Source organism: Cebidichthys violaceus, unplaced genomic scaffold (genome assembly GCF_023349555.1).
Source record: "Cebidichthys violaceus isolate CVI_PGR_0920_01 unplaced genomic scaffold, fCebVio1.0.p SCAF_13, whole genome shotgun sequence".
NCBI classification, from domain to species: domain Eukaryota; kingdom Metazoa; phylum Chordata; class Actinopteri; order Perciformes; family Stichaeidae; genus Cebidichthys; species Cebidichthys violaceus.
This window is the reverse complement of record NW_027176296.1, coordinates 3008438-3033476: the sequence shown is the minus strand read 5'-3', so window position 1 is coordinate 3033476 and position 25039 is coordinate 3008438. Positions and strand designations below refer to the sequence as shown.

At 42.3% G+C, this 25039-nt stretch overlaps 1 protein-coding gene across 1 annotated transcript in view; it reads left to right on the top strand.

The window, feature by feature from the left end:
* obscna (obscurin, cytoskeletal calmodulin and titin-interacting RhoGEF a) overlaps positions 1-25039 on the top strand; it is a 45982-nt gene that overhangs the window by 14723 nt on the left and 6220 nt on the right. Inside the window, exons 24-74 of the mRNA XM_068707378.1 lie at positions 29-295; positions 490-756; positions 980-1246; positions 1389-1655; positions 1922-2191; positions 2355-2651; positions 2778-3035; positions 3120-3386; positions 3732-3998; positions 4293-4559; positions 4809-5075; positions 5352-5618; positions 5864-6130; positions 6388-6654; positions 6900-7166; positions 7423-7689; positions 7971-8237; positions 8532-8798; positions 9052-9318; positions 9492-9758; positions 9889-12123; positions 12222-12294; positions 12399-12493; positions 12596-12711; positions 12892-13092; positions 13252-13334; positions 13591-13764; positions 13940-14099; positions 14223-14324; positions 14604-14768; positions 15133-15291; positions 15428-15605; positions 15803-15916; positions 16018-16185; positions 17449-17551; positions 17646-17775; positions 17875-17980; positions 19782-19890; positions 20136-20266; positions 20345-20457; positions 20557-20725; positions 20910-20997; positions 21088-21288; positions 21401-21461; positions 21542-21619; positions 21710-21882; positions 22052-22078; positions 22168-22320; positions 22878-22923; positions 23034-23111; positions 23288-25019. Coding sequence (XP_068563479.1) covers positions 29-295; positions 490-756; positions 980-1246; positions 1389-1655; positions 1922-2191; positions 2355-2651; positions 2778-3035; positions 3120-3386; positions 3732-3998; positions 4293-4559; positions 4809-5075; positions 5352-5618; positions 5864-6130; positions 6388-6654; positions 6900-7166; positions 7423-7689; positions 7971-8237; positions 8532-8798; positions 9052-9318; positions 9492-9758; positions 9889-12123; positions 12222-12294; positions 12399-12493; positions 12596-12711; positions 12892-13092; positions 13252-13334; positions 13591-13764; positions 13940-14099; positions 14223-14324; positions 14604-14768; positions 15133-15291; positions 15428-15605; positions 15803-15916; positions 16018-16185; positions 17449-17551; positions 17646-17775; positions 17875-17980; positions 19782-19890; positions 20136-20266; positions 20345-20457; positions 20557-20725; positions 20910-20997; positions 21088-21288; positions 21401-21461; positions 21542-21619; positions 21710-21882; positions 22052-22078; positions 22168-22320; positions 22878-22923; positions 23034-23111; positions 23288-25019 — 12885 coding nt within the window. The remainder of the gene's footprint in view (positions 1-28; positions 296-489; positions 757-979; positions 1247-1388; positions 1656-1921; positions 2192-2354; positions 2652-2777; positions 3036-3119; positions 3387-3731; positions 3999-4292; positions 4560-4808; positions 5076-5351; positions 5619-5863; positions 6131-6387; positions 6655-6899; positions 7167-7422; positions 7690-7970; positions 8238-8531; positions 8799-9051; positions 9319-9491; positions 9759-9888; positions 12124-12221; positions 12295-12398; positions 12494-12595; positions 12712-12891; positions 13093-13251; positions 13335-13590; positions 13765-13939; positions 14100-14222; positions 14325-14603; positions 14769-15132; positions 15292-15427; positions 15606-15802; positions 15917-16017; positions 16186-17448; positions 17552-17645; positions 17776-17874; positions 17981-19781; positions 19891-20135; positions 20267-20344; positions 20458-20556; positions 20726-20909; positions 20998-21087; positions 21289-21400; positions 21462-21541; positions 21620-21709; positions 21883-22051; positions 22079-22167; positions 22321-22877; positions 22924-23033; positions 23112-23287; positions 25020-25039) is intronic.

Genomic DNA, 25039 nt, shown 5'->3' with positions numbered 1-25039 from the left:
ACATCCTATTTTCGCGGTCTTTCCTCAGCGATCCCGGTAACTTTCAAGCAAAAGTTGAAGAACCAGGAAGCCGTTGAGGAGGGCAGCGTAACACTGCGCTGTGAGCTTTCTAAACCAGGAGTCCCAGTGGAGTGGAGGAAAGATGCTCAGCTTCTGAAGGAGGGAGACAAATATCAGATGAAACAGGAGGGCAGGATGGCTGAGCTGCTGATCAGAAATTTGACTCTCACAGATTTGGGGGAGTACAGCTGTTTTGTTGGCACTGTTGTGACTTCAGCTGACATCAAAGTAAGAGGTATGTTTTCCATGGGAAGACACTGTTCAGCTGGTTATTTGTTTCTTAACCACAGTGAAACTGACCCGTTTTTTCCCTAGAAAACAAACATGGCAGATGTATTAAGAAATCTGACAAGAAACAATTATTTTGAAAATTAAAGTAAGGGTGCACTATTGCAATTTTGCTTATTTGTTGATGTTGTTTTTCCTCAGCAATTCCGGTAACATTTAAACAAGAGGTGGAGAATTTAGAGGTGAAGGAAGGGGACAGTGGAGTTTTCTGCTGTGAGCTCTCCAAACCTGGAGCTCCAGTGGACTGGAGGAAAGGCAGAGTCATCCTCAAACCTGGATACAAATATGAGATGAAACAGGAGGGGCGTCTCACTAAACTGATCATCAACAACATGGAGGAGAGTGATGCAGGGAAATACACCTGCAAGACTAAAGACACTCAATCAACTGCTGAGGTCACTGTCAAAGGTAAAGTAGAAACCCCACACCGAAACCATGATATGCAAGCCTTTCTCAGATTTAATTAAATTGAGAGAACTGACTAAAATATAATAAAGTAAAATTATAGAAGTCAATAAAAGATGTTATACAATTTAAAATTAGGAGTAAGAAATTCCCAATCAAGCAACTGCTACTAATTAACTGAACATTTTCAAAGAAAATAACCTGTCCTTGGTTCTTCTCCTTGCAGCTCCTCCCATCACATTCAAGACAAAGTTAAGGAACCAGGAGGTGGAGGAGGAGAACAGCGTGACGTTGAACTGTGAGCTGTCAAAGCCCGGCCTCGCTGTGGAGTGGAGGATAGGACAAGAGCTGCTGAAGAATAATTTTAAGTACCAGATTAAAAATCGAAACAGCAGCATGGAGCTGACCATCAAAAATGCACAGCTAGAAGACAGTGGACTTTACAGCTGTGTGTACGGTGACGTCAAGACCACAGCCAACATCACCGTTACACGTAAGCGTTCTTTTGTTATTCATTGTAGAACAATGGCTATTTTTTCTGCTCTCAAGAGTAAAGTGTTTTGACCTCATGAAAGTCAAAGGCAGGATAACATAAAAACAAACAAATAACAATACAACATGAACTTTTTCCACAGCTATCCCTCTCACCTTTAAAATGGGTCTGAAGAACCAGGAGGCCCCCGAAGGAGGCAACGTGTCCCTCCGCTGTGAGCTGTCCAGGGCCGGGGTGCCTGTGCAGTGGTGGAAGGCGGAGGACCAGCTCCATCATGGGGGAAGATATCAGATGACACTGAAGGGGAAGACAGCTGAGATGAACATCAAAAACATCCAGCCCGAGGATGTCGGGGAGTACAGCTGTGTCCTGGGAGAGCAGAAGACTACGGCTGAAGTCAACGTGAGAGGTATTTGACATGCTGCCATTTATACTTGCACTTCAAACTTTCATTGTGTTTCATAGTTGTTGTTGCTGGAGTTATCTTTGATGATCCATCTTTTGCCAGTGCAGCTCTGTGTTCTGTGATAGCACTGCTATTTCACTGTATTTCTGTTGCTTTGACAAGCCATTAACAGTGTGAGAACGAAGCTGAAGATCATTATGTCAGTATTTTCTATTTTAGATATAAATTCAGCATTTGTAACACAATGCTTCCTTTCCTTCTGTTACCAGCGGCAGCATCAGTGTTCTTTGAAAAGGAACTGGAGAGCCAAGCGGTTATGGAGGGGAAATCTGTGCTGCTGTCTTGTGAAGTTTCCAGTGCTACTGTCCCTGTCACTTGGAAGAAGGACAACACTGTGGTGGAAGAAGGGGGACAATACATTTTAAAGAAGAAAGGCCCCACACACACACTAGAGATCAAGAAACTTCATCTGGAGGATGCTGGAGAGTACTGCTGTATATCCAGAGGCAAGAGGAGCACTGCCAAGCTGATTGTGAGGGGTAGGTGGATGCTACAGCAGACTTTTATCTCTTATATACTGATATATTTGACTAACTCCTTTACAGTAAAATAAATGTGCCATGAATAAAAGCAACTGGTTGCTCTCATCTAAGTTGTTATAAATATTTTCCATTCCATCTCTAAAAAGCCAGCTGCATATAGCTTCCTCTTCCTCCACAGAGCGCGTGCGGATCGTCACAGAGCTGCAAGGTATAACGGTGACCGCGGGTGAAGATGCAGTGTTTGTGTGTGAGCTGAGCCATGCAGACGTGAGTGAGGGTGTCTGGTGGCTCGGCTCCAGCCCTCTACAGAAGAACGAGATGAACCAGATGACGTGCCAGGGTCGCCAGCACTGCCTGGTCCTCACCATGACAACACCTGAAGAGACGGGCATTGTGGCATTTGTGGTTGGGGAGGAGAGGACCTCTGCACGTCTGCTGGTTGTTCCTAAGGCCACAGGTGAGCATTAACATGAGGCAAAGAGTGCATTTTATTTTTATATTTTGCAGAATTCAGTGCTTTGTTATTTCAGCTAAATCCTTTCCCCTGAGTCATTCTAAAGTTGCATTTGATTTCAAATTCTAGTTGTATTTGAGGAGAAGCCGAAAGACGTTGTGATCATGGAAGGAGAGACAGCCACTTTGTCCTGCACAACCTCGGATTTTACCTCGCCGGTTAAGTGGAGGCGCAACCACATCCCCCTCCAAAATGGTGATAAATATGAGATACGCAAGGAGGGAAAAGTCAACCTATTGCTTATCCGTGATGTGGATCCCCTGGATACTGGTTCATACTCCTGTGATACAGGAGATGTGCAGAGTAGTGCCAAACTTACTGTCACAGGTAAAAATGGAAATTATGTTGCTTTTAGATAGCTGATTGTTGATTATTATTAATTCACACGTGTCTTTCTCTCCTATTTCCCAGAGCTCCCACCATTCTTCCAAGAAGAACTGCAAAGTGTGGAAGTTGAGGAGGGAGGTTCAGCCTCTCTGTACTGTGAGCTGTCTAAACTTGGAGTGCCGATTCAGTGGATGAAGAACAAGCTGCCACTGAGAGCCAGCAGAAAGTACGAGATCAGGCAGGACGGCTGCCTCCTCCAGCTAAACGTCAAGGATCTCAAACTTGAGGACAGCGGCAATTACACATGTCAAGCAGGAAGTGCAGAGACCACTGCTACTGTGTCAGTGAAAGGTGTGTGCATTTGGCAGTGAACAATTGCTCTGTTTCCTCTGATTCAATGTACTGCAAATTTTTACGATATCAGAAATACACTTAGTCATAGAAAAGTAATGCATTTGTCAGTTACCCACTACTTTTTGGAACTCATCGCATTTTCCAACATAGCAATTGCCACACAAATGTTTCCAAATGGAATTTAATCAGTGCATTTTGTTGTCAGTACTGAATGCAGTCCAGCCCACATATTTGTAACAGTGAACCTTTGGCTTTAAAACTCAAATGCTGCATGTACTATTATACTAAACTAAAACGCTAACCTAGATGTATCATTTTATTCTTCCTAACACTTTTTCTCAGAGCTCCCTCCATTCTTCAAGAAAGAATTAAGAAGTGTGGAGGCTGAAGAGGGAGGTACAGCCTCTCTGTGCTGTGAGCTGTCTAAAGCTGGAATGTCAGTACAATGGAAGAAGAACAGGCTGCCACTGAGAGCCAGGGGGAAGTACGAGATGAAACAGGATGGCTGCCTCCTGCAGCTCCACATCAAGGATCTCAAACCTGAGGACAGCGGCAGCTACACATGTCAAGCAGAAAGTGCAGAAACCACTGCTACTGTGTCAGTAAAAGGTTGGTGCATTAAAGGATTTGAATGGCAATTTAATATTAGCATGATTAAATCAGAAAACTAAACCTGGTTATTTTTCAACAATTTTCTGATAATCAGAACTTTCTGAAAATCAATAATTTATCATGATATGAAGCAAAGTCCACTGATCATAATCTATGATGGAAGTTGGCTACAAAAACATTAACGTCATTTCAACTGCTTATTTGGGTCTTCCTTGCTCATGTCTTTGATGTTTCTTCCGTTACATTAAAACATTTTACATCATCGTTCTCTTGTCCTCCTATTTCTCCCAGAGCTCCCAGCATTTTTCAAAGAGGAATTGCAGAACGTGAATGCTAAAGAAGGAGGTACAGCCTCCCTGTGTTGTGAGCTGTCTAAGCATGGCGCACAAGTACAATGGAAGAAGAACAAGCTGCCACTGAGAGCCAGCAGGAAGTATGAGATGAAGCAGGATGGCTGCCTTCTCCAGCTCCACATCAAGGATCTCAAACCTGAGGACAGCGGCAGCTACACATGTCAAGCAGAAAGTGCAGAAACCACTGCTACTGTATCTGTGAAAGGTCTGTGCATTTGGAAATATGCATAGTCAATTTTACAGTAAAGCACTACATCATGGAAAACTATTTTCAAATGATTAGTTGTTCACATCTGAACTTGCTGAAACTCAATATTTCAAAGTAGTGTAAATCTGTTGTGTACATCTTTTTTAGCCTTAACTTATGTCTTAGAATTAAAATTATGTCTGAAATGAAATTTCTGTTATACAAAACAGCCCACTATGTTACTCCATAACATTTTATATTTCACAGAACTCCCACCATTTTTCAAAGAAGAATTGCAGAACATGAAGGTAGAGGAGGGAGGTACAGCCTCCCTGTGCTGTGAGCTGTCCAAACCTGGTGTATCTGTACAATGGAGGAAGAACAAACTGCCATTGAGAGCCAGCAGGAAGTATGAGATGAAGCAAGATGGCTGCCTCCTCCAGCTCCACATTAAGGATCTCAAACCCGAGGACAGTGGCAGCTACACATGTCAAGCAGAAAGTGCAGAAACCACTGCTACTGTGTCAGTAAAAGGTCTGTGTATTTGAATAATTCTGACTATCAGAACATTTTAGTCTCAGAACTGCATTTTATTGTGCAATGCTTTCCTGAACTCTCTCTGGTTGATCTGGCAGTCATTATGTTAGCCTACAATATATGGTAAAACCACTCACTTAGAAAATAGGTTTTCCACCAAAACAAAAAAGAAAAAAAACAACAACAAACAAGGTACAAATTTTGTGCTGGTGAGTTTTGAAGCACTTTTCCCATTGCATGTTCAATTCTGTTTTTCCTTGCTGATTTCCTCAGAGCTCCCACCATTCTTCAAGGAAGACTTAGAAAGTGTGGAGGCTGAAGAGGGAGGTACAGCTTCTCTGTGCTGTGAGCTGTCTAAGCCTGAAGTGTTAGTGCAATGGAGGAAGAACAAGCTGCCACTGAGAGCCAGCAGGAAGTATGAGATGAAACAAGATGGCTGCCTCCTCCAGCTGCACATCAAGGATCTCAAACCTGAGGACAGCGGCAGCTACACATGTCAAGCAGAAAGTTCCGAAACCACTGCTACCATGTCTGTAAAAGGTTTGTTCATTTGGAAATATGCATAGTAAATTTCACAGTAAAGCACTACATCATGGAAAACTATTTTCAAATAGTTGTTCACATCTGAACTTGCTGAAACTCAATATTTCACAGTAGTGTAAATCTATTGTGTACATCTTTTTTGGCCTTAACTTATGTCTTAGAATTAAAATAATGTCTTAAGTTAATTTCTGTTATACAAAAACAGCCCACTATGTTACTCCATAACATTTTATATTTCACAGAACTCCCACCATTTTTCAAAGAAGAATTGCAGAACATGAAGGTAGAGGAGGGAGGTACAGCCTCCCTGTGCTGTGAGCTGTCCAAACCTGGTGTGTCTGTACAATGGAGGAAGAACAAGCTGCCATTGAGAGCCAGCAGGAAGTATGAGATGAAGCAAGATGGCTGCCTCCTCCAGCTCCACATTAAGGATCTCAAACCCGAGGACAGTGGCAGCTACACATGTCAAGCAGAAAGTGCAGAAACCACTGCTACTGTGTCAGTAAAAGGTCTGTGTATTTGAATAATTCTGATTATCAGAACATTTTAGTCTCAGAACTGCATTTTATTGTGCAATGCTTTCCTGAACTCTCTCTGGTTGATCTGGCAGTCATTATGTTAGCCTACAATATATGGTAAAACCACTCACTTAGAAAATAGGTTTTCCAAAACAACAAAAAAAAAGGTAAACATTTTGTGCTGGTGAGTTTTGGAGCACTTTTCCCATTGCATGTTCAATTCTGTTTTTCCTTTCTGATTTCCTCAGAGCTCCCACCCTTCTTTAAGGAAGACTTAGAAAGTGTGGAAGCTGAAGAGGGAGGTACAGCCTCTCTGTGCTGTGAGCTGTCTAAGCCTGGACTGTCAGTGCAATGGAGGAAGAACAAGCTGCCACTGAGAGCCAGCAGGAAGTATGAGATGAAACAAGATGGCTGCCTCCTCCAGCTGCACATCAAGGATCTCAAACCTGAGGACAGCGGCAGCTACACATGTCAAGCAGAAAGTGCAGAAACCACTGCTACCATGTCTGTAAAAGGTTTGTTCATTTGGAAATATGCATAGTAAATTTCACAGTAAAGCACTACATCATGGAAAACTATTTTCAAATAGTTGTTCACATCTGAACTTGCTGAAACTCAATATTTCACAGTAGTGTAAATCTATTGTGTACATCTTTTTTGGCCTTAACTTATGTCTTAGAATTAAAATAATGTCTTAAGTTAATTTCTGTTATACAAAAACAGCCCACTATGTTACTCCATAACATTTTATATTTCACAGAACTCCCACAATTTTTCAAAGAAGAATTGCAGAACATGAAGGTAGAGGAGGGAGGTACAGCCTCCCTGTGCTGTGAGCTGTCCAAACCTGGTGTATCTGTACAATGGAGGAAGAACAAGCTGCCATTGAGAGCCAGCAGGAAGTACGAGATGAAGCAAGATGGCTGCCTCCTCCAGCTCCACATTAAGGATCTCAAACCTGAGGACGGCGGCAGCTTCACATGTCAAGCAGAAAGTGCAGAAACCACTGCTACTGTGTCAGTAAAAGGTCTGTTTATTTGAATAATTCTGACTATCAGAACATTTTAGTCTCAGAACTGCATTTTATTGTGCAATGCTTTCCTGAACTCTCTCTGGGTGATCTGGCAGTCATTATGTTAGCCTACAATATATGGTAAAACCACTCACTTAGAAAATAGGTTTTCCAAAACAACAAAAAAAAGGTAAACATTTTGTGCTGGTGAGTTTTGGAGCACTTTTCCCATTGCATGTTCAATTCTGTTTTTCCTTGCTGATTTCCTCAGAGCTCCCACCATTCTTCAAGGAAGACTTAGAAAGTGTGGAGGCTGAAGAGGGAGGTACAGCCTCTCTGTGCTGTGAGCTGTCTAAGCCTGGACTGTCAGTGCAATGGAGGAAGAACAAGCTGCCACTGAGAGCCAGCAGGAAGTATGAGATGAAACAAGATGGCTGCCTCCTCCAGCTGCACATCAAGGATCTCAAACCCGAGGACAGTGGCAGCTACTCATGTCAAGCAGAGAGTGCTGAGACCACTGCTACTGTGACAGTGAAAGGTATGTGATTTTGGCAGTGAACAGTTTAGTATTTGCTCTGCATGCATTTGAGCACACAGCAAAATCCAGTGTACTTTTTTAAGATTCTCTTAAGTTTATGGAATATGTTATGTTGCTATTATTGTTATTTAGCTATCTGCATTGTAAGTTGGTCGAAAAGCTTTTATGATATCTGCATTACCAAACACATTTCCTCCTATTTGTTAGGTCACAAGCATTCTCTGATTCCACTTAAGATGTATAATTATGTTTTTCCCCCCAATCCATAACCATATTTGCAGAGCTTATACCATTCTTCAACAAAGAATTACAAAGTGTGGAGGCTGAGGAGGGAGGCACAACCTCTCTGTGCTGTGAGCTGTCCAAAGCTGGAGTGTCGGTACAATGGAAGAAGAACAGGCTGCCACTGAGAGCGAACAGAAAGTATGAGATGAAACAGGATGGCTGCCTCCTGCAGCTCCACATCAAGGATCTCAAACCTGAGGACAGCGGCAGCTACACATGTCAAGCAGAAAGTGCAGAAACCACTGCTACTGTGTCAGTAAAAGGTTGGTGCATTAAAGGATTTGAATGGCAATTTAATATTAGCATGATTAAATCAGAAAACTAAACCTGGTTATTTTTCAACAATTTTCTGATAATCAGAACTTTCTGAAAATCAATAATTTATCATGATATGAAGCAAAGTCCACTGATCATAATCTATGATGGAAGTTGGCTACAAAAACATTAATGTCATTTCAACTGCTTATTTGGGTCTTCCTTGCTCATGTCTTTGATGTTTCTTCCGTTACATTAAAACATTTTACATCATCATTCTCTTGTCCTCCTATTTCTCCCAGAGCTCCCAGCATTTTTCAAAGAGGAATTACAGAACGTGAATGCTAAAGAAGGAGGTACAGCCTCCCTGTGTTGTGAGCTGTCTAAGCATGGCGCACCAGTACAATGGAAGAAGAACAAGCTGCCACTGAGAGCCAGCAGGAAGTATGAGATGAAGCAGGATGGCTGCCTTCTCCAGCTCCACATCAAGGATCTCAAACCTGAGGACAGCGGCAGCTACACATGTCAAGCAGAAAGTGCAGAAACCACTGCTACCGTATCTGTGAAAGGTCTGTGCATTTGGCAATAAAAAAAATCTGTTAGCAATACATGCATTCAACCGCATGCCAAAATTTAAAGTAGGCTACTTATGTTTGTCGAAACCTTCTGGTATGTACTGAGCTGCTATTTCTACAGTTGTACCTTTGCTGATAAGTCTTTATACTGTGTACATCACCAAAGACAAGTTGGTCCTCTTCCGTTTAGGTTTCAAGCATTTTCCCATTACACTAAGGTTTTTCCAATCCTTCCAATTTTTCCCAGAGCTCCCACCTTTCTTCAAGAAAGACTTACTAAGTGTAAAGGCTGAGGAGGGAGGTACAGCCTGTCTGTGCTGTGAGCTGTCTAAAGCTGGAGTGTCAGTACAATGGAAGAGGAACAAGCTGCCACTGAGAGCGAACAGGAAGTATGAGATAAAGCAAGATGGCTGCCTTCTCCAGCTGCACATCAAGGAGCTCAAACCTGAAGACAGTGGCAGCTACTCATGTCAAGCAGGAAGTGCAGAGACCACTGCTAATGTGACAGTGAACGGTGTGTATGTTTGGCAATTTACCCATATTGCAAACCCAACAACATTATAGGTTGACAGAAAGGTCATGATATTATATACATTAAAAAAATTAAATGTTGTCCTCTTCCGGTATTAAACATTTTCCCATTACACTGAAGATGTATGCGTTTTACAATCTGCACCCATTTTCCAGAGCTCCCACCATTCTTCAAGGAAGACTTAGAAAGTGTGGCGGCTGAAGAGGGAGGTACAGCCTCTCTGTACTGTGAGCTGTCTAAGCCTGGAGAGTCAGTGCAATGGAGGAAAAACAGAGTCCCACTAACAGCCGGCAGTAAGTATGAGATGAAGCAGGATGGCTGCCTCCATCAGCTGCACATCAAGGAGCTCAAACCTGAAGACAGTGACAGCTACACGTGTCAAGCAGGAAGTGCAGAGACCACAGCTACTGTGTCAGTAAAAGGTGCGTGCATCTTCATATCTAATTGGTAATGTTACAGGAACAAGATACGTTTACTCATGTTCTTTTTCTGTCCAACCTCCACCACGCATAAAGCAGTTGTCAACAAAATATGTTTAACTCTCTTGTCCAGCACTGCAACCGACTCCACCAAAGGTAGAGCTTCCAACGATATTGCCTCAAGCAAAGGGCACTGTTCCCAAACCAACTCCTACGCCATTGGACCAGAAGCCTACACTCCAAGAGCCCAAACCTGTTCCTCCAGAGCCAAAAAAGAGAGTGAATAGGAAAGCATCTATTACAAGTTTAGAAAAAGATGTGGAGCCATTGTTTGAGCAAAAGCAGGGCATCCAACCTGCAAGGTCTACAGAGAAATACTTTGATGTTGCAAAGAACGAAACACAACTGGGGAGGCATAAGGAGAAAGACAGTGAGGTGTACAAGGATGTTGACAAGTCAATAAGACTACTGGGGAAGGAGGATGGTGTAGACAGGGAGGTGGAAAAGACTGCAAGACCTTTGGAAACGGAGAAAGACATTTTCATAGAGAAAAAACAACCAGGAAGGAATGCAGAGAAATTAGTCAATGTTGACCATAATACAAGTCAGTCAGACAGTGTTCCAGGAGACACTGTGTTTGAACAGAAGAATAAGGAAAATAAAGTTGAACAGAGTTCAAAACATGCAGGAAAGCCTTCAGAGAAAACAGGTGAAGTTGAGAGGAAGGAAAGCCATCCAGGAAAAGTCCTGTGGAAGAACAGTGAGGATGAGAAACAGCCTGTAAAAGCATCAGAAAAGTTTATTGGGAATACAACAATACAAGAAGAGAAGTCTACAGTCGAGGAGGGAAAAGTAGAAGAAGAGGAACCTTTTAAACCACCAGTAAGGTCTAAAGGAAAGGTAACAGGGGTAAAGGAACCACCAAAGGAAACTGAGGAGATCATTGTCCAATCAGTAAAGCCTACTGTAAATGATTCTGATGGAGACAATGTACAGAGAGACCATGTGAAAATGCATGTGTCCACAGAGGCAGAGAGAGGGAAAAAGCCACTGAAAGTAGTGCCATCTGTAAAACTTCTGGACAAACAGTCATTAGAACAACCTGTGAAGACTTTAGAGATAGAGGCTGAATTTGCCCCTCCAAAACCACCTGTGAGGATAAAAAGCAAAGCAAAGGGGGCAATGGAAAAGCAATCATCAAGGGACACAGAGACAGATCAAGATGATCAACAGATGACAAGAGTTTTGGTGAAAACAATGGATGATCCGCCAATTAAACAGTCAATAGGGTCTTTGAAAAAAGAGGTCGAAGAAAAACCAAGATTCCAGAGGAAACAATCTGTAACATCAGACACTGAGGTAATTGAGAAAATTAAGAAACCTGTGAAAGCTGCAGAGAAGGACGCAGACACAAAACAGGCAATCAAACAACCAGTAAAACCCATGAGAAAAGAACCTGGACTGGATCAAGAAATGAAACTAGCAGTCGAGCCAATGAGAAGGGAGGAAGAACAACAAGCAACAAAGATGACAGAAGACATTCCTCTCCTCTACATTTCTGAAGATGAAACTTTCTCAGAGGCTTTGACTGAGATAACCGCAAACTACAGCAATGTCCAGCCCCCTGCCTCTTCTGTTGAGGGGTTGATCCAACCCTCTACTCTTCCTCCAATTAATGTACCCCAGAAGGTACAACCGCCAAATGAAGCTACACCAGAGATTGACATCAGCGTTGAGGATGAACCACAAATGCAAGAGGCTGCAGTCAAGATCCAGGCTGCCTTCAAAGGCTACAAAACCCGCAAAGACATGCGACCTGTCTTTAAAGAGGTGTTTAAAAACCAGAGTGCAGATCTTCATGGTACAGTTACTCTAGTGTGTATTGCAGAGGGAAAACCCAGCTCAGCACGCTGGCTGAGAAACGGCCAACAAATCATTAATGACCAGCGATGTCGCGCTCAGACTACAGAGAATGGTGTGTGCACACTGGTGATTAAAGACCTGACCGCCATTGACAGTGGAATCTATACATGTGAGGTGGTGAATAAGTTTGGTATGACCTCCTACAATGGAAACATAACAGTAGTACAGCCTCAGAAGCCCGCGCCGATAGTCCAGAAGCCTGTACACACACAACTTGCGGCCATAACTCCTCTGCAACTCGCCCCGTCGCAGCCTGAGGCCAAAACACAGACTCAGGATCTGCCTCAGACTCATACCCAGATACCCACTTCAGCTACAGATTCAGTGAACTATGTAGAAAATGTGAGTGTTTCTCTGTGGGAGGCCTACACCCTGACAGAGCAGGACATTCAGATGACAAGCTTAAAAGAGAGGAGAGGATCCTCAGTCATTGCTGCCAGCTCCAGTGAGTTACACGTTTATTCCCCAACTTTAATTACAACAAATATTGATTTACTTCTATATTTTTAGAGTATAGTACTAAATGGTTTCTGCTTCCAACAGTGTCGAGTCCCTCGGATTATGACACAGCTCCGGATATGATGGAGCCCGATGAAACTGGCCCAGCTGTATCAAGGTCAGACAGCAGAGAGAAGATCTGTTTTGTTATCTGACTTTTATTGCTAATCTTTTATCTTGTGCTCATGAAGATACACAAAATATCTATGAATTTTGTTACAGGGAAGAAATAGAAGCAGCATACCAAGTGCCTCCAAACGATGACAAAGAACAGTTGGCTCCTCCACAACCTGCTAAAAAACTACTGAAGGTCAAAGGTCAGCAATATTGTGATCATTAATTGCGGTGTTTAATTGTTCCTCTTCCCAGCAAGTTTTCCATCAGGTATTTTACAGCTAATTTTTCTCTGTCATTCATAGGAGGGGCTCATGAAGGTAGAATGAGGACGCCATCCCCCAAGCACCACCACGCTCACACACCCTTAACTAGTACCGTCTCTGGATCAGAGTCAGAAGGAGACGAGGATAGACGAGAGGTACTTTTTTCAAATTGTGTTCGATTTTGGACGTATGCACTGTATTATTAGTAGTAGTAGTAGTAGTAGTAGTAGTAGTAGTAGTAGTAGTAGTAGTAGTAGTAGTAGCAGCAGCATTCTCATTGCCTATTTGATTATATGAGTCTTAAATGATGTAATGTATTTTCTTTTTCACCTCAGACATTTGAAATGTACGTGGCTCGTGCTGATTGTAGTCCAAACAGTGGAAATAAGGACAGTTTTGTTCTGAAGGAGGGCCAGTTTGTAGAGGTCTTGGACTCTGTTCATCCTGACAGGTGGCTGGTGAGAACCAAACCCACCAAAACCAACCCTGCTAGACAGGGATGGGTGTGTCCAGCCTACTTGGAGAAGAAGAGGAAGGTATGGTGTATACATCCAGGTTTCTACAATAATACTGTGCAAACATGCCATATTCTGAAACATTAATCATGTAGTTTGTAAGGTGTACTGTCAGCAGAGACAATTTCTTCAAGTACTGAGAAGAGAAAAGGCTTTTGTTAACAACAGGCTTTTGAATAGGAGACCTTCCCACAACTGAGAGCACCTCAAGAGGATCTTGATGGAATTAGTTCTACAGGAGAAGAGTACAGAAGAGCTCTGAGGTCCGTCATTATGCAATAATATACTGCAAGGTTACATAAACCGAGAGGAATGTAACAGGACACTGTGGTTATTGGATACATGTATTGCTTAATTGCATTTATGTTCATTATTATATCTACTTTTTGGTTATTCCTTTCAGCATGTTGATAACTTGGCTTATGTGATGATGGAGAACTTATTTGTTCTAACAAACAACAGTAAAACCAAATACTGTTGCATCACATCTAATCTGCCTCAAATTCACTTTATCTTTAGCCAACTGATCCAAGGCCTGATTGATGGAGAGGAGGAGTTTGTAAAGGAGATGAAGATGTTCACGTCTCACCAGCTAAATTATTTGGACTCTAGCCGCCATGTTCCCATTAACATCCTCAACCAGAAAGAGATCATTTTCAGGAATGTCAAGGACATTGTGTTTCTGCATGAGAGGTAACACACAAGAAATGCATTCTACTTCTGAATAGTTTTTTTTAAGAAGAGAGATGTTATTGGAGGTTTTATTATGTAGATTTGTGTGGACAGCTGTCTGCATGATGTTTACCAATGTCCCTTTGAATTGTGTCCTTTTCTACCATCAACACTGATGTTGACATTATTGTATCAGGTCCATCCTTCCCGGGCTGAGAGAATGTGTCACAGACGACGACGTGGCCATGCTTCTGATCAAGTACGCTGAGGGCTTTGAGAAATACCTTCACTACATGGTGGGACAAGCGCAAGCAGAGGCCTGCGTCACTGACAAGGCTGTCCAACAGTATTTCAAAGTATTCACAAAATCAGTTTGCATTTAAACATCAACATTTAACATGAACATTGTGGAAACTCAGGTGCTGAATAGCAACATTATTACACTGATCTACTGTTCTTTGTCGCTCATTACACCTCAGGAGTTACCGGAATCTGTTAACCCTGACGCACCTGTCATGGATGTCCTCACCTTCCTCCAGCGACCAGTGGAAAGAATTCAAACCTACCAGGCTTTATTGAAGGTCAGCATACAGTATTTTTTACAAATACATGTTTGAAACCTTGCTCAATAATGTCAGCGTGACAGTGGCAATGCTTGGCATATATTATTCATGGGCTGAATAGTACATTTTGGCTTGTTTCCATATCTTGCAACTCTCAATCAAACAGGAATATTGTAGAGACATTTTGTTATTTCTATACAAGATTCATATTTAATCTAAGCATGTAATCTTGTTCTGCTGTTGCACAAATTGCAGTCAGCTGAATGCCTGAGATGTAACTAAAAATGTTATTGGCAGGAGCTGATCAAGAACAAAGCCAAAAGTGGCCAGAGCAGCTGTCTTTTGGAGGATACCTTCTCCATGGTGTCCTGTCTACCCTGGAGGTCTGACAACCTGCACCAGGTGTCCCTCATTGAGAACTACCCAGCTCCTTTAATCGCCCTGGGCGAGCCTGTGCGACAGGTAACTACAGATGACTGACATGGGTCCATTATGAACATAAAAACCTAACCCAAGGTTTGTTTAACCAAAAAAAAAAAAAAAAAAAATAGTGCCACTGCAAAGTAGCTCAAAACTGTTTTTGTCACAACTTGCTGTGAGCAAAAGTAAAGATTTCATTTGAACTGAAATGAGTATTAATTTTGCCAAGTTCACCAGAAAAATGTAATATTTAGTTTATATAGCAGTGTGTAAGGCAGCCTTTTCTATTACCAAGTTAAAAACTTTGTTCCACAATAATGCCTCAATCACCAAATTCATTGAGAGGTTATTAGCCTTCTATGTGCACTCTGGTAAAAAAGACTGTCCTCACTTGCCTCATCTTTAGGGAGTCTTCACAGTGTGGGAGGAATCGCCCGAAATAAAGACGGCCTCTAGAGGGCATCAAAGGCAAGTCTTTCTCTTCAAGGAATGCATTGTACTGTGTAAACTGAAAAGAGACACCAGTATGAACAGTGACACCTACACCTTCAAGAACAAAATGAAGGTAAGATGTGTTCCCCTGCCTTTTTTTTTTTTTTTAACATATTCTACTTTCTGACAGTAGGTAAAGCAATACAGAAACATAAACTGTTCAATACACAGATGCGATGAAAATTCCTTTTCCCAATCTCACTTTTCAGCTGAATGATGTGGATATAAAGGAGGCTGTGGGTGGAGATGAAAAGTCTTGGGGGTTGTGGCATGAGCACAGGGGTTCAGTGCGGAGGTACACACTGCAGGGCCGCTCCACCCTGGTGAAACTCTCCTGGCTCAAAGACCTGAAGGAGCTACAGCAACGTTCCAGCCTGCCCACTAACAGTAAGTTTGTGAATCATACGACTATCAAATATTTTCACATCTGTTATCACAATTGCAGCTAGCGCATTACATTGACCTCTGATATTCTGATATAAACATTTAGTCTCTGTCTCGTCCTGTGTTTGGGAATTTATACGGCATAATTTTTTCAATGCTTGGTGAGTGATTTCTGTATTTGCTTTTTTGTCCATCAACAGACCCACCAGTGTTTGAGTCACTGTTGTCTGACTGCACAACAAAGATAGGACAAACGATCAAACTGACCTGTAAGGTCACAGGATCTCCAAAACCATTGGTCAGCTGGCTCAAAGGTCAGAAATAGCTTATTAAGATATGTAGATACTGTGTATATTGTCCTAAGATGTTTTTATAACGATGGTTGCACACTATAAATCGGATGTCCACCTCTTAGACGGCCTTCCTTTAGAGGACGACCCCCGTCACATCATCACAGTGGACCGGTCTGGCATCTGCAGTCTAATCCTGGACAACATGACTGCAGAGGACTCTGGACAGTATGCTTGCTATGCTACCAGCTCCATGGGCAGTGCTGGTACTCTGGCTAAGGTTGTGGTGCGCGGTGAGTCTGTGGATGCAGCTAAATCACTTCAGCCATGTCTGTGTTTTGTAGGTGAACATTGTACATACATGTACTGTCACAGAGAAACACAGAACATCTGTACTTTTACTACTACTACTACTACTACTACTACTACTACTACTACTACTACTACATCATCATATAGTATTATGACTGCAATTACAATTACCAATACTAACACTAGAACTCACACTGCCACTACTACTAGTATTACTTGTGCTACTACTACTACTGCCACACTTACAGTTACAACTACTACTATTGCCAATACTAGTTGTACTACTTCTGCAACTACTATTACTACTACACTAAAACTTTTATGACTATCACTGTGAATATAGCTGTCACACTTACTTATATTGTTGTTACTACTACTGCCTTTGTGGTTTCTAATACCAATATTACTTCTACCTACTACTACTACTACTACTACTACTACTACTACTACTACCCACTACAGTTACTTCAATCACTACCACTATTGTTTTTGCTGTTACAGCAACTGTTACACTAAATGGATGGCTATTTCTATTTAATCTACTACTACTACTACTACTACTACTACTACCACCGCTATAAGTACTGATACTTGTGGTGGTGTATTTGTTCCATTTTAGGTAAGAAAATAAATAAATTACAGACCCGTGGGAAGGGGGGTAATATTTTGAGAATTTTTTTTTTTTTAAGATTTAAGTTGTACTTTTACAAAAAAAAACATGGATATTCAGTGAAAATAAAGTGATACATTTACGTGAAAAAAAAATAAGAAATGTCCTCACAAATGAATATTCTTTGAGGTTATTAACAGTCACAAATTTAGCCGCCATCTGAATTTCATTGTGGCTTAAGTGGTGTTCTTATGGCAAGGATGGCCTCTGAGCATCGCAAAGGTCCTGAAAGATACATATACACTTTTCTTTCACTTTATGAACATAAGTAAATACTAATATAATTATTATTTTTGTTACCACAGTGGTTGCTTGACAAAAAAACAAAAACAAAAATACCCTACAAGTTGGGTTTTTTCTCGTAAATTTGTGACTTTAATCAGTTTTTTTTTTCTTAAAAATGTATGATTTTATAATCTCAGAATATCCCAGTTTTTTTTATCGGAAATTTGTTTTAAATTTGCAATGGACCCAATACACCGTTTCAATACTACAAAATTACTATACTGCCAATTACATTTACTATAACTGCCACTATTGGTCTATTCCTCATCATATTTCTTCTTCTCTCCAGCTCCACCCAGATTTGTGAGTCGGCTGGAGAGTGCTTGTCTGATAGAAGGAGAGGATATACAGTTTACCTGCTCCACACTTACTACTCCTTTACCACAAATCAGGTATGGCAATGCAGAGCAAAAGTAGCCACAGTAGTTACTACATATTATTTTGGCCATTGTGTGTTTCAAACACATCCACCTTTGGGTTGTGCAGGTGGTTGAAAGATGGAAGAGAGTTGACTGACCAGCAAAAATACTTCATCCTGAATGATGCTCGGAGTGGAATCTTGTGTTTGACGGTCATCAGTGCAACAGAGGCAGATATTGGACAGTATGAGTGTGAGGTATAAAACTCCTATCCATAAAATCTACACTGTATCAAGATAGTCAGATCAGAGATCTCCCTATAAGATACATAACGTCAAATGTTTGGTGTCGTTTAGCTTTTGAATGAGTTTGGCTGCATCAAGTGCAAAGCAGGACTGTGCCCCGCTTATGTACCAACGATTGACATCGAGGAGGACCAACCACAGGAATTGCCTCCTAAAGGTAGGACAGCCAGAGCCACTGAAGGTAAATATTCTCCACACAGGATGGAAACCCAAGACAGGGTTTTCATATGGATGCTCCTCACTCTCACTAGTTTAGCTGTGTTTGAGAAGGGATGAAGCACATGCCATTGTCCAGTTTCACTCCAGTTCACCTCACGTCTGATCCTGTCACCCTTTTTACTCCACATCATATGACATCTCTTCACTTTCCAACAAACTGCAACAATGTGCATCAATTTCCACTATCAACCACTACCACTATCCATTCTACCCAGTTGATGCCATTTTCCTTTTTTCCATTTCATACACTCACACCATACGTAGCTCCAACTACCATACCAGTTGTCACTTGATCCCCAGGGATTATGGTATAGACTTAATGTTTATCATGTGAAATGCATGAGCTAAAAGTATCCCTCTAAATGCTTTTTTTCTTGCCATTTCTAGTATTACCATTTAAAAGATTATCAAAGTTACTTAAAGGCAGCATGTGATGACTAATGCACACTTTATACTGTAAGTTCAAGTTGTCTGTCTCTGTTGAATGCAAAAATCAGTGGCTACCCCTCCGCCAATCTACTACATTGAACTTAGCCACATTAAACCCTTACCTAAACTTAACCATCTCTGACCTGATACCTGTACATTACAATGTTATTCTCTCCTCTTTGGTCTAATGTGTTTCATGGCTCACTCTATCTGTTCCTCTGTGGTGTGTGCCAAGCACTTTCACTTCTGTGTGTCTTTCACTTTGCGAGTTGTTACCGTCAGTCATGTGATAAAAACTCCCTCAAACTTACTACCTATAACAATAACTGTTTCTAACAACCTTCTATTGCCGTTACCCAGCGGGATCTAGTGGCTACCATTCAACATAGACACCATACTGTACTTCTCCGCATCCTCACCCATGAAAAGACATTAATACATTTATTGTATGGAATGTTTTTGTGTTTTTCATCATGTTTCCACTTTCCACAGGGGGCATGGGTTGAAACAGACTAGACTGATATTAGGATACATAAGTCAGAAACTAATAGCAGTAATTGGAATACAGAGAGAGCATGTAGCACTATTACTGTCCAATATAATATGTAGTGATTTTCCAACTGTAATATATATTATTGTACCACTGTTACTATCGCATAAGGTCAGAAATCAAATTTGTAGACTACAGCAGAATATTATTAGAAATGTACGTGAAATGTACGTTACTTACGAACTGTAAGTTTGACGATATTCTCTATACAGGCTATAACGTTATCTCACTTACATACTGTATATACATATTTGTTTCTGTACTTTTGACACCAGTTCACCATGTTTGCCCTTCCATTGTCCATAACCTACATGATTTTCCATCTTCCCTCTACTATTCCTTAAGCAGGAACTTCCTCACATGGACCCTTCCATGTAAGTCATCATTGTCATGATAACAACAAATAACCACTCAACATTCCCCTTTCTCCTCTTGCCAATGCATGCCCAGCTAACTCCTACGAACACAAGATGGTCATGTGCTGGGCAGGTGTTCCCTTTACCCCCACGCAGGAGTGGGCATACGCTCATGTCCTGTTGATGTGTTGGGTTAGTGGGTTTAAACCCTCACATACTGAGGTAAGAAATGCATTATTACTATTCCCGGTATGTAAGGTAAAGTATTTTCTTCACTTTTCCAATGATTCAGTAAAGTACAGCCAGTATGACATAATAATTACTTAGAATATATTTAAAAAGTACATAATCATGTTAAGTGTCAGCACTTTAACTCCCACTGAGTGTCACTTTGGTTTTCATAGATGCAGACTCAGAGGGTTGGTCAACTGCCTTTGTGAAGAAATGGCTACAGACGGATTTCAGCCCCACCTCTATTGCTAAGATGCTCTTCCCTCCTGGACACCCTGAACAGTGCGTTTAGTGCCACTCACATTACTTCATTAACATTCCTTCATTAACTTGCATCAGCCTCAACCTGGTAAACTTTGTCTGTGGTTGGTTGATTTAATAGTGTTACAATTGTAAGATTAGAATTAGGTGGTTAAAGAGTAAAACAATTAAATCATAGAATCCAATAAGTAGTTTTGTGAATAGAGTGAGTTTTTTCCCCTTGAATGATCAGTCGTACTTTATTCTTACCTTTTCTTTGTCTCCAGAGCTGAATGTAGCACTGAAGAGGCTGTTCCTGCCTCAACATCCATGGATCAGGTGGTACAGCAGCCTCTGTGTTACCTAGAGGAAGAAGAGGAGATCTTCATCTCTGAGCAAATGCAGGAAATTACAGATGGTATCGTTGTCTCTTTAACATAAGTATGACTTCTATCAAACTCTGTGTGAATACTAACTGATCTTTTCTCCTGCTCAGCTCCTCCCTCCATCCAGGTACCCACTGAGGACCTGTGTGTAGAGCCTGGCCAACCAGCCACATTTACTGCCATCATTACAGGGAGACCTACTCCTAATATACAGTGGTACAAGGTAGGAGCACTGTAGATCAGTGGATCTATCTGAAGGGTTGGTTACAGGACAATGTTGGAGTGGCTGGGTTCTTACATGATTTATCCTCTCTGATTGGAGGATGGAGAGGAGCTTGCAGCCAATGAGAATGTGGAGGCATCACAGCATGGAGCCCGCTGCTCAGTGACCATAGTGTGCCCTGAGGGTGAGGACAGTGGCATATACACCTGCTTCGCCTACAATGACTCTGGCCATGCCTCATGCCAGGCTGAGCTGACAGTGGAGGAAGGTGAGACAACAGAAATGCATCATTGTTTTACTTCTAAAGACATATTAATTCATCAGATCTAACTGCAATGGCCTAAGGCATGTCATAAAATGATATTGCTGTAAAGAAGTTAAGGAATCTATTGTGATCGATGTTGGTCCAAGTGGTGAACCTGTTTTATTCAAAGGTTTTGTTTTCTCTGCAGGTCCACTGGAGTGTCAGGAGAGAGAGGTGGAGCTGGGGAAGAGAAGGAAGTTATTCTCCGTCTATGATGTCCACGAGGAAATTGGAAGGTGAGCCTTTAGTTTAAATTGATGCAAGTCCAATCTGCCCATGAGCCCATGACGATTTGATACAATCAACATCATCTCCTTGTGTTTTAGGGGAACCTTTGGGGTAGTGAAGCGTGTAGTCCACAGACGAACAGGTGAGGTGTTTGCTGCCAAGTTCCTGCCTCTGCGGAGCAGCACTCGGACCAGGTCCTTCCAGGAGAGGGACTTGCTATCCCGTCTGGCTCACCCCAGAGTGGCCTGTCTGCTGGACTTCTTTTGTACCAGACGCACTCTTGTGCTGATCACAGAAATGTATCCTTTCTGTTCAATGCCACAATATAATCATTTTTTTTTTCCTCATAATGGGTTTAGTTTGTCGAGTTTGACTAGTATTCAATTAAGAGTTCTTTAACACCATTTCTAGCTGCTGTTCTCATGGACTACTTGACCATTTATTACTGAAAGGATCAGTTACAGAGAAAGAGGTGAATCTTCCTGATGAAATTATTTTTATCTTCCAAATATTATGAATGGCTCTTGGCTAATGTGCTACACTTTATTTCAGATCCAGTCATACATCCAGCAAATTCTTGAAGGAGTTGGTCACATTCACAGCATGAACATGTTGCACCTGGACATTAAGGTGAGATTTTGTGGTCCAACATTGCATTATTGACTGTCATTATTTTGATGTGGTTCTTAACTTTTACATTTTTATTCATACTCCCTTCAGCCTGAAAATATCCTAATGGTGTATCCGCCCAGAGATGAGATCAAGATCTGTGACTTTGGCTTCTGCCAAGAAATAGACACATCCAGACACCAATACAGCATGTTTGGTACACCAGAGTTTGTTGCACCGGAGATTGTTCACCAAGAACCAGTCACTGTGGCCACTGATATTTGGTAAATAAAATAACTATTAATCTGGCTAATTGAGACTTGCATCAGATAGTATTTGTGTGAAACAAGGAGATTTAAATAAAAGCTAAAAGGGATTTGCAATAAACCGTGTACAATTTAAAACAGTGAAATAAGACAACATTACATTAATAACTCTTACTCTCTCTGCTAGGTCTGTAGGTGTTATAGCCTATATATGGTATGTATCACTGCACTTTTGATAATATTCTAAAAATCATCACAGTTCCTTTTGACTATTTACATCACGCTTTATCTTTTTCTTGATAGTTTGGTGTGCCGATGCCCTTTCGTGGGTGAGACGGACCGAGCAACACTGCTAAGGGTGGGCGAGGGAACTCAAAACTGGGATGCCCCTGACGTCACAAACCGGAGCCCTGAAGCCCAGAACTTTCTCCACATGCTCCTACAGCCAGATCCAGAGTAGGGAACCAGTTTTTGTATTGCTTCCACTGCTACATCCAGTCACTCAAAGTCATCAAACATTATCTAAACTTCATACAAATGAAAAAAAAGTTCCATTTTATGTGACAAATGCGCATCCAGTGATAAGCATCAGTGATGTTTTTTCTGATTTAACAAATCAAACCCATGTATGTTCTCCTGTAAAAGCTACAATTAGATCATTTTGAACCCTCACTGATCTAAAGTGAGATATTGTGGGGCTCAACCAAAAATCTGCAAAATAATAAAAATAAATTGGAAAGTGACTGAATGCTGCTAAGTAGGCTCATCATTATTTGGGGCTGTAGTAGCACCTCTTTCACATGACTGACAGGTGTTTGATCCAGTGCTAATATAAAAATATCACTCTTAGAATAAGATAACATTTGCAACTACCTCTAGTTGTAAGTTCTCACACAGCTGCAGTGATGTAGTGATGGGCTCAGGTTGCCAGCACACCCTGACAACACTAAAAGGTGTGGTTTCATGCTGCAACATAACACACGTCTGACTCTTCTCAATTTTCCTCTACCCAGGAAGCGACCATCAGCCTTTGAGTGCTTGAGTCACGAATGGTTCCAGGTGAGAGGAAATACAGAACAATCTGTGTTTTAATCAAGCTTCACTGGATAAAAAGCAATACTACTCTAACTTAGGAACACAACTAAAACACACAAATCTTGTGTCCACAGGATGAATACGCAGGTGAAGACACGGATGAAATCAACACAAAGACTTTGAAAGTCTTTATCTCAAAAAGAAAATGGCAGGTGAGTTACCTGTCTTCTTTGAAACCACAACTTCCGGGCACAGCAAGAAGTACTAACTGGTTTCTTGTAATGTTGATAATCTTGAGGGTGAACATGATTATCATATATTGTCCTTAAAAAGGAAAGCTGTTGTCCAAGTCTGTCTTCACCAATATCTCTTTCATCTATTTCCCCAGCGTTCTTTGACTTGCATTGGGTCAGTTCTCACACTGAGGCTCATCCCTGAGCTGCTGGACGCTCCTCTCAGAGAGACTGCGGTGACCGTGCCCCGCGAGCCCCAGGAACACAGCAGCACCTCTCCGAGCAGTGGCTCCTCTTCTGAGTATGATGAAGCTGACTCTTTGGACTTTTTCCAGTACTGCAGCCCGACTGAGGAGGAGGAAGACACCGAGGAGGACTATGATCCTTTAACAGAAAGAGCACAGATCTCTGAGCCTTTTGCCAAACTCCACCTTGATGCAGAAGAGGAAATTACATTAGAGGAGGAAGAGGATGGAGAGCTGGTAGGAAGGAGGAGCGTACTAGAGCGAAGTACGAGTAGGCAGTCAGTTGCGTCGTCAGATGTATCCGGTCAACAGACGCCTCAGAGGGAGCGTAGGTTCAGCAGAGACAGTAGTCAATCTCTCTACCTATCTGATGGGGATGAGGGTTCAGGGAGTGACGGAGGTCGTATCCCTCGTGGCAGCGTCATCCGAAGCACTTTCTACACCACCTCTCATCAGCTTTCACCAATGTCCGCCAGACACATGACATTACGGGACAAATTCCAAGCCAAAAAGCAGGAGAGAGGCCGCAAGCCACTCCGGAGAAGCTTATCAGGACGTCTCAACGAGCCTCTTATTGAATATGTGGAGGATGAGACGGAGACCAATCGTGGCCAGAGACGGGGATCTGTCCAGCCTACAATGCAGAAGTCCTGTTCCTTTGACAGTGGTGTTGGCCTCGCCCACACCAACGTACCCCCTCACAGGAGAAGCAGGTCTCTTGATGAGTATTCTCGGCGATCTCCAAGCTCACCCAAGCGCACAATGTCAGGTGAGGAAGAAGGCTCTCAAAGTCTGAAGGAAGATTTGACAGATGATGAAGTGACAGGGAGAAACTTGTTAGCCATCCCGAGCCCACGGCGACCCACAAGAAGAAGAGGCTCTGTCGCTCCAACACAAGGGGCCGCCATGCGGGGTGGATCATCTGTTCCCTCAAACCTCCTTGCTGGAGACAGAATTAGCCCCAGGCTGGAACAGGAGCAGGCAGCGAGCGACACCTTTGCTGGCTCACAGGGGTCTCTGGCTGAGTCGTCCATTTTGGAGCATGGTGGCTCTGAGTCTTCAAGTAGACTCGGCTCTTATGAGGAGCTGAGTCATGGTCATCTCAGAGGGAGATCCAGATCAGGAGAGAGTGAAGGGTATGATGATCGAGGGGAGCCTTTGATTTCAGCATCCCCATGCTCATTCCAAGAAGTTAAACCCAGGAGCTTGTTACCTCAGGCACCGCCACGTAACCGCACCCGCTCCAACCCCAATTTATCCAGCAGAGGTCAGCCGGGGACATCACTTACAGTGAGCCCTAGTCCCAGCCTCTCTTCTCTTCAGGCTCCAGAGAGGCCTCCCAGAGCCAGGGACAAGAAGGAGGGATGTGGCCTCCAAAGGCATGCATCCGCTCCAGCCCTCGAAGCCCGGCCACCTACAGGAAAGTCACCCAAGCTGGGACTGCTGAAGATCTTCCGCAGGCAGTCCTGGACTGGTCATTCATACTCCCAGCTGGACAGCACAGAGTTAGGACCCACACTAGGAGAGATCATGAAGCCAGATACTCCCACCATGTCTTTGAGGAAGAAAATGAGAGCTTCAGCCTCCAGCCTTACCAAGCTGTTTTCCAGGTCTTTCAGTAAGGAGGACATGAGTAAAGGAGGTGAGCATATATTACGCACA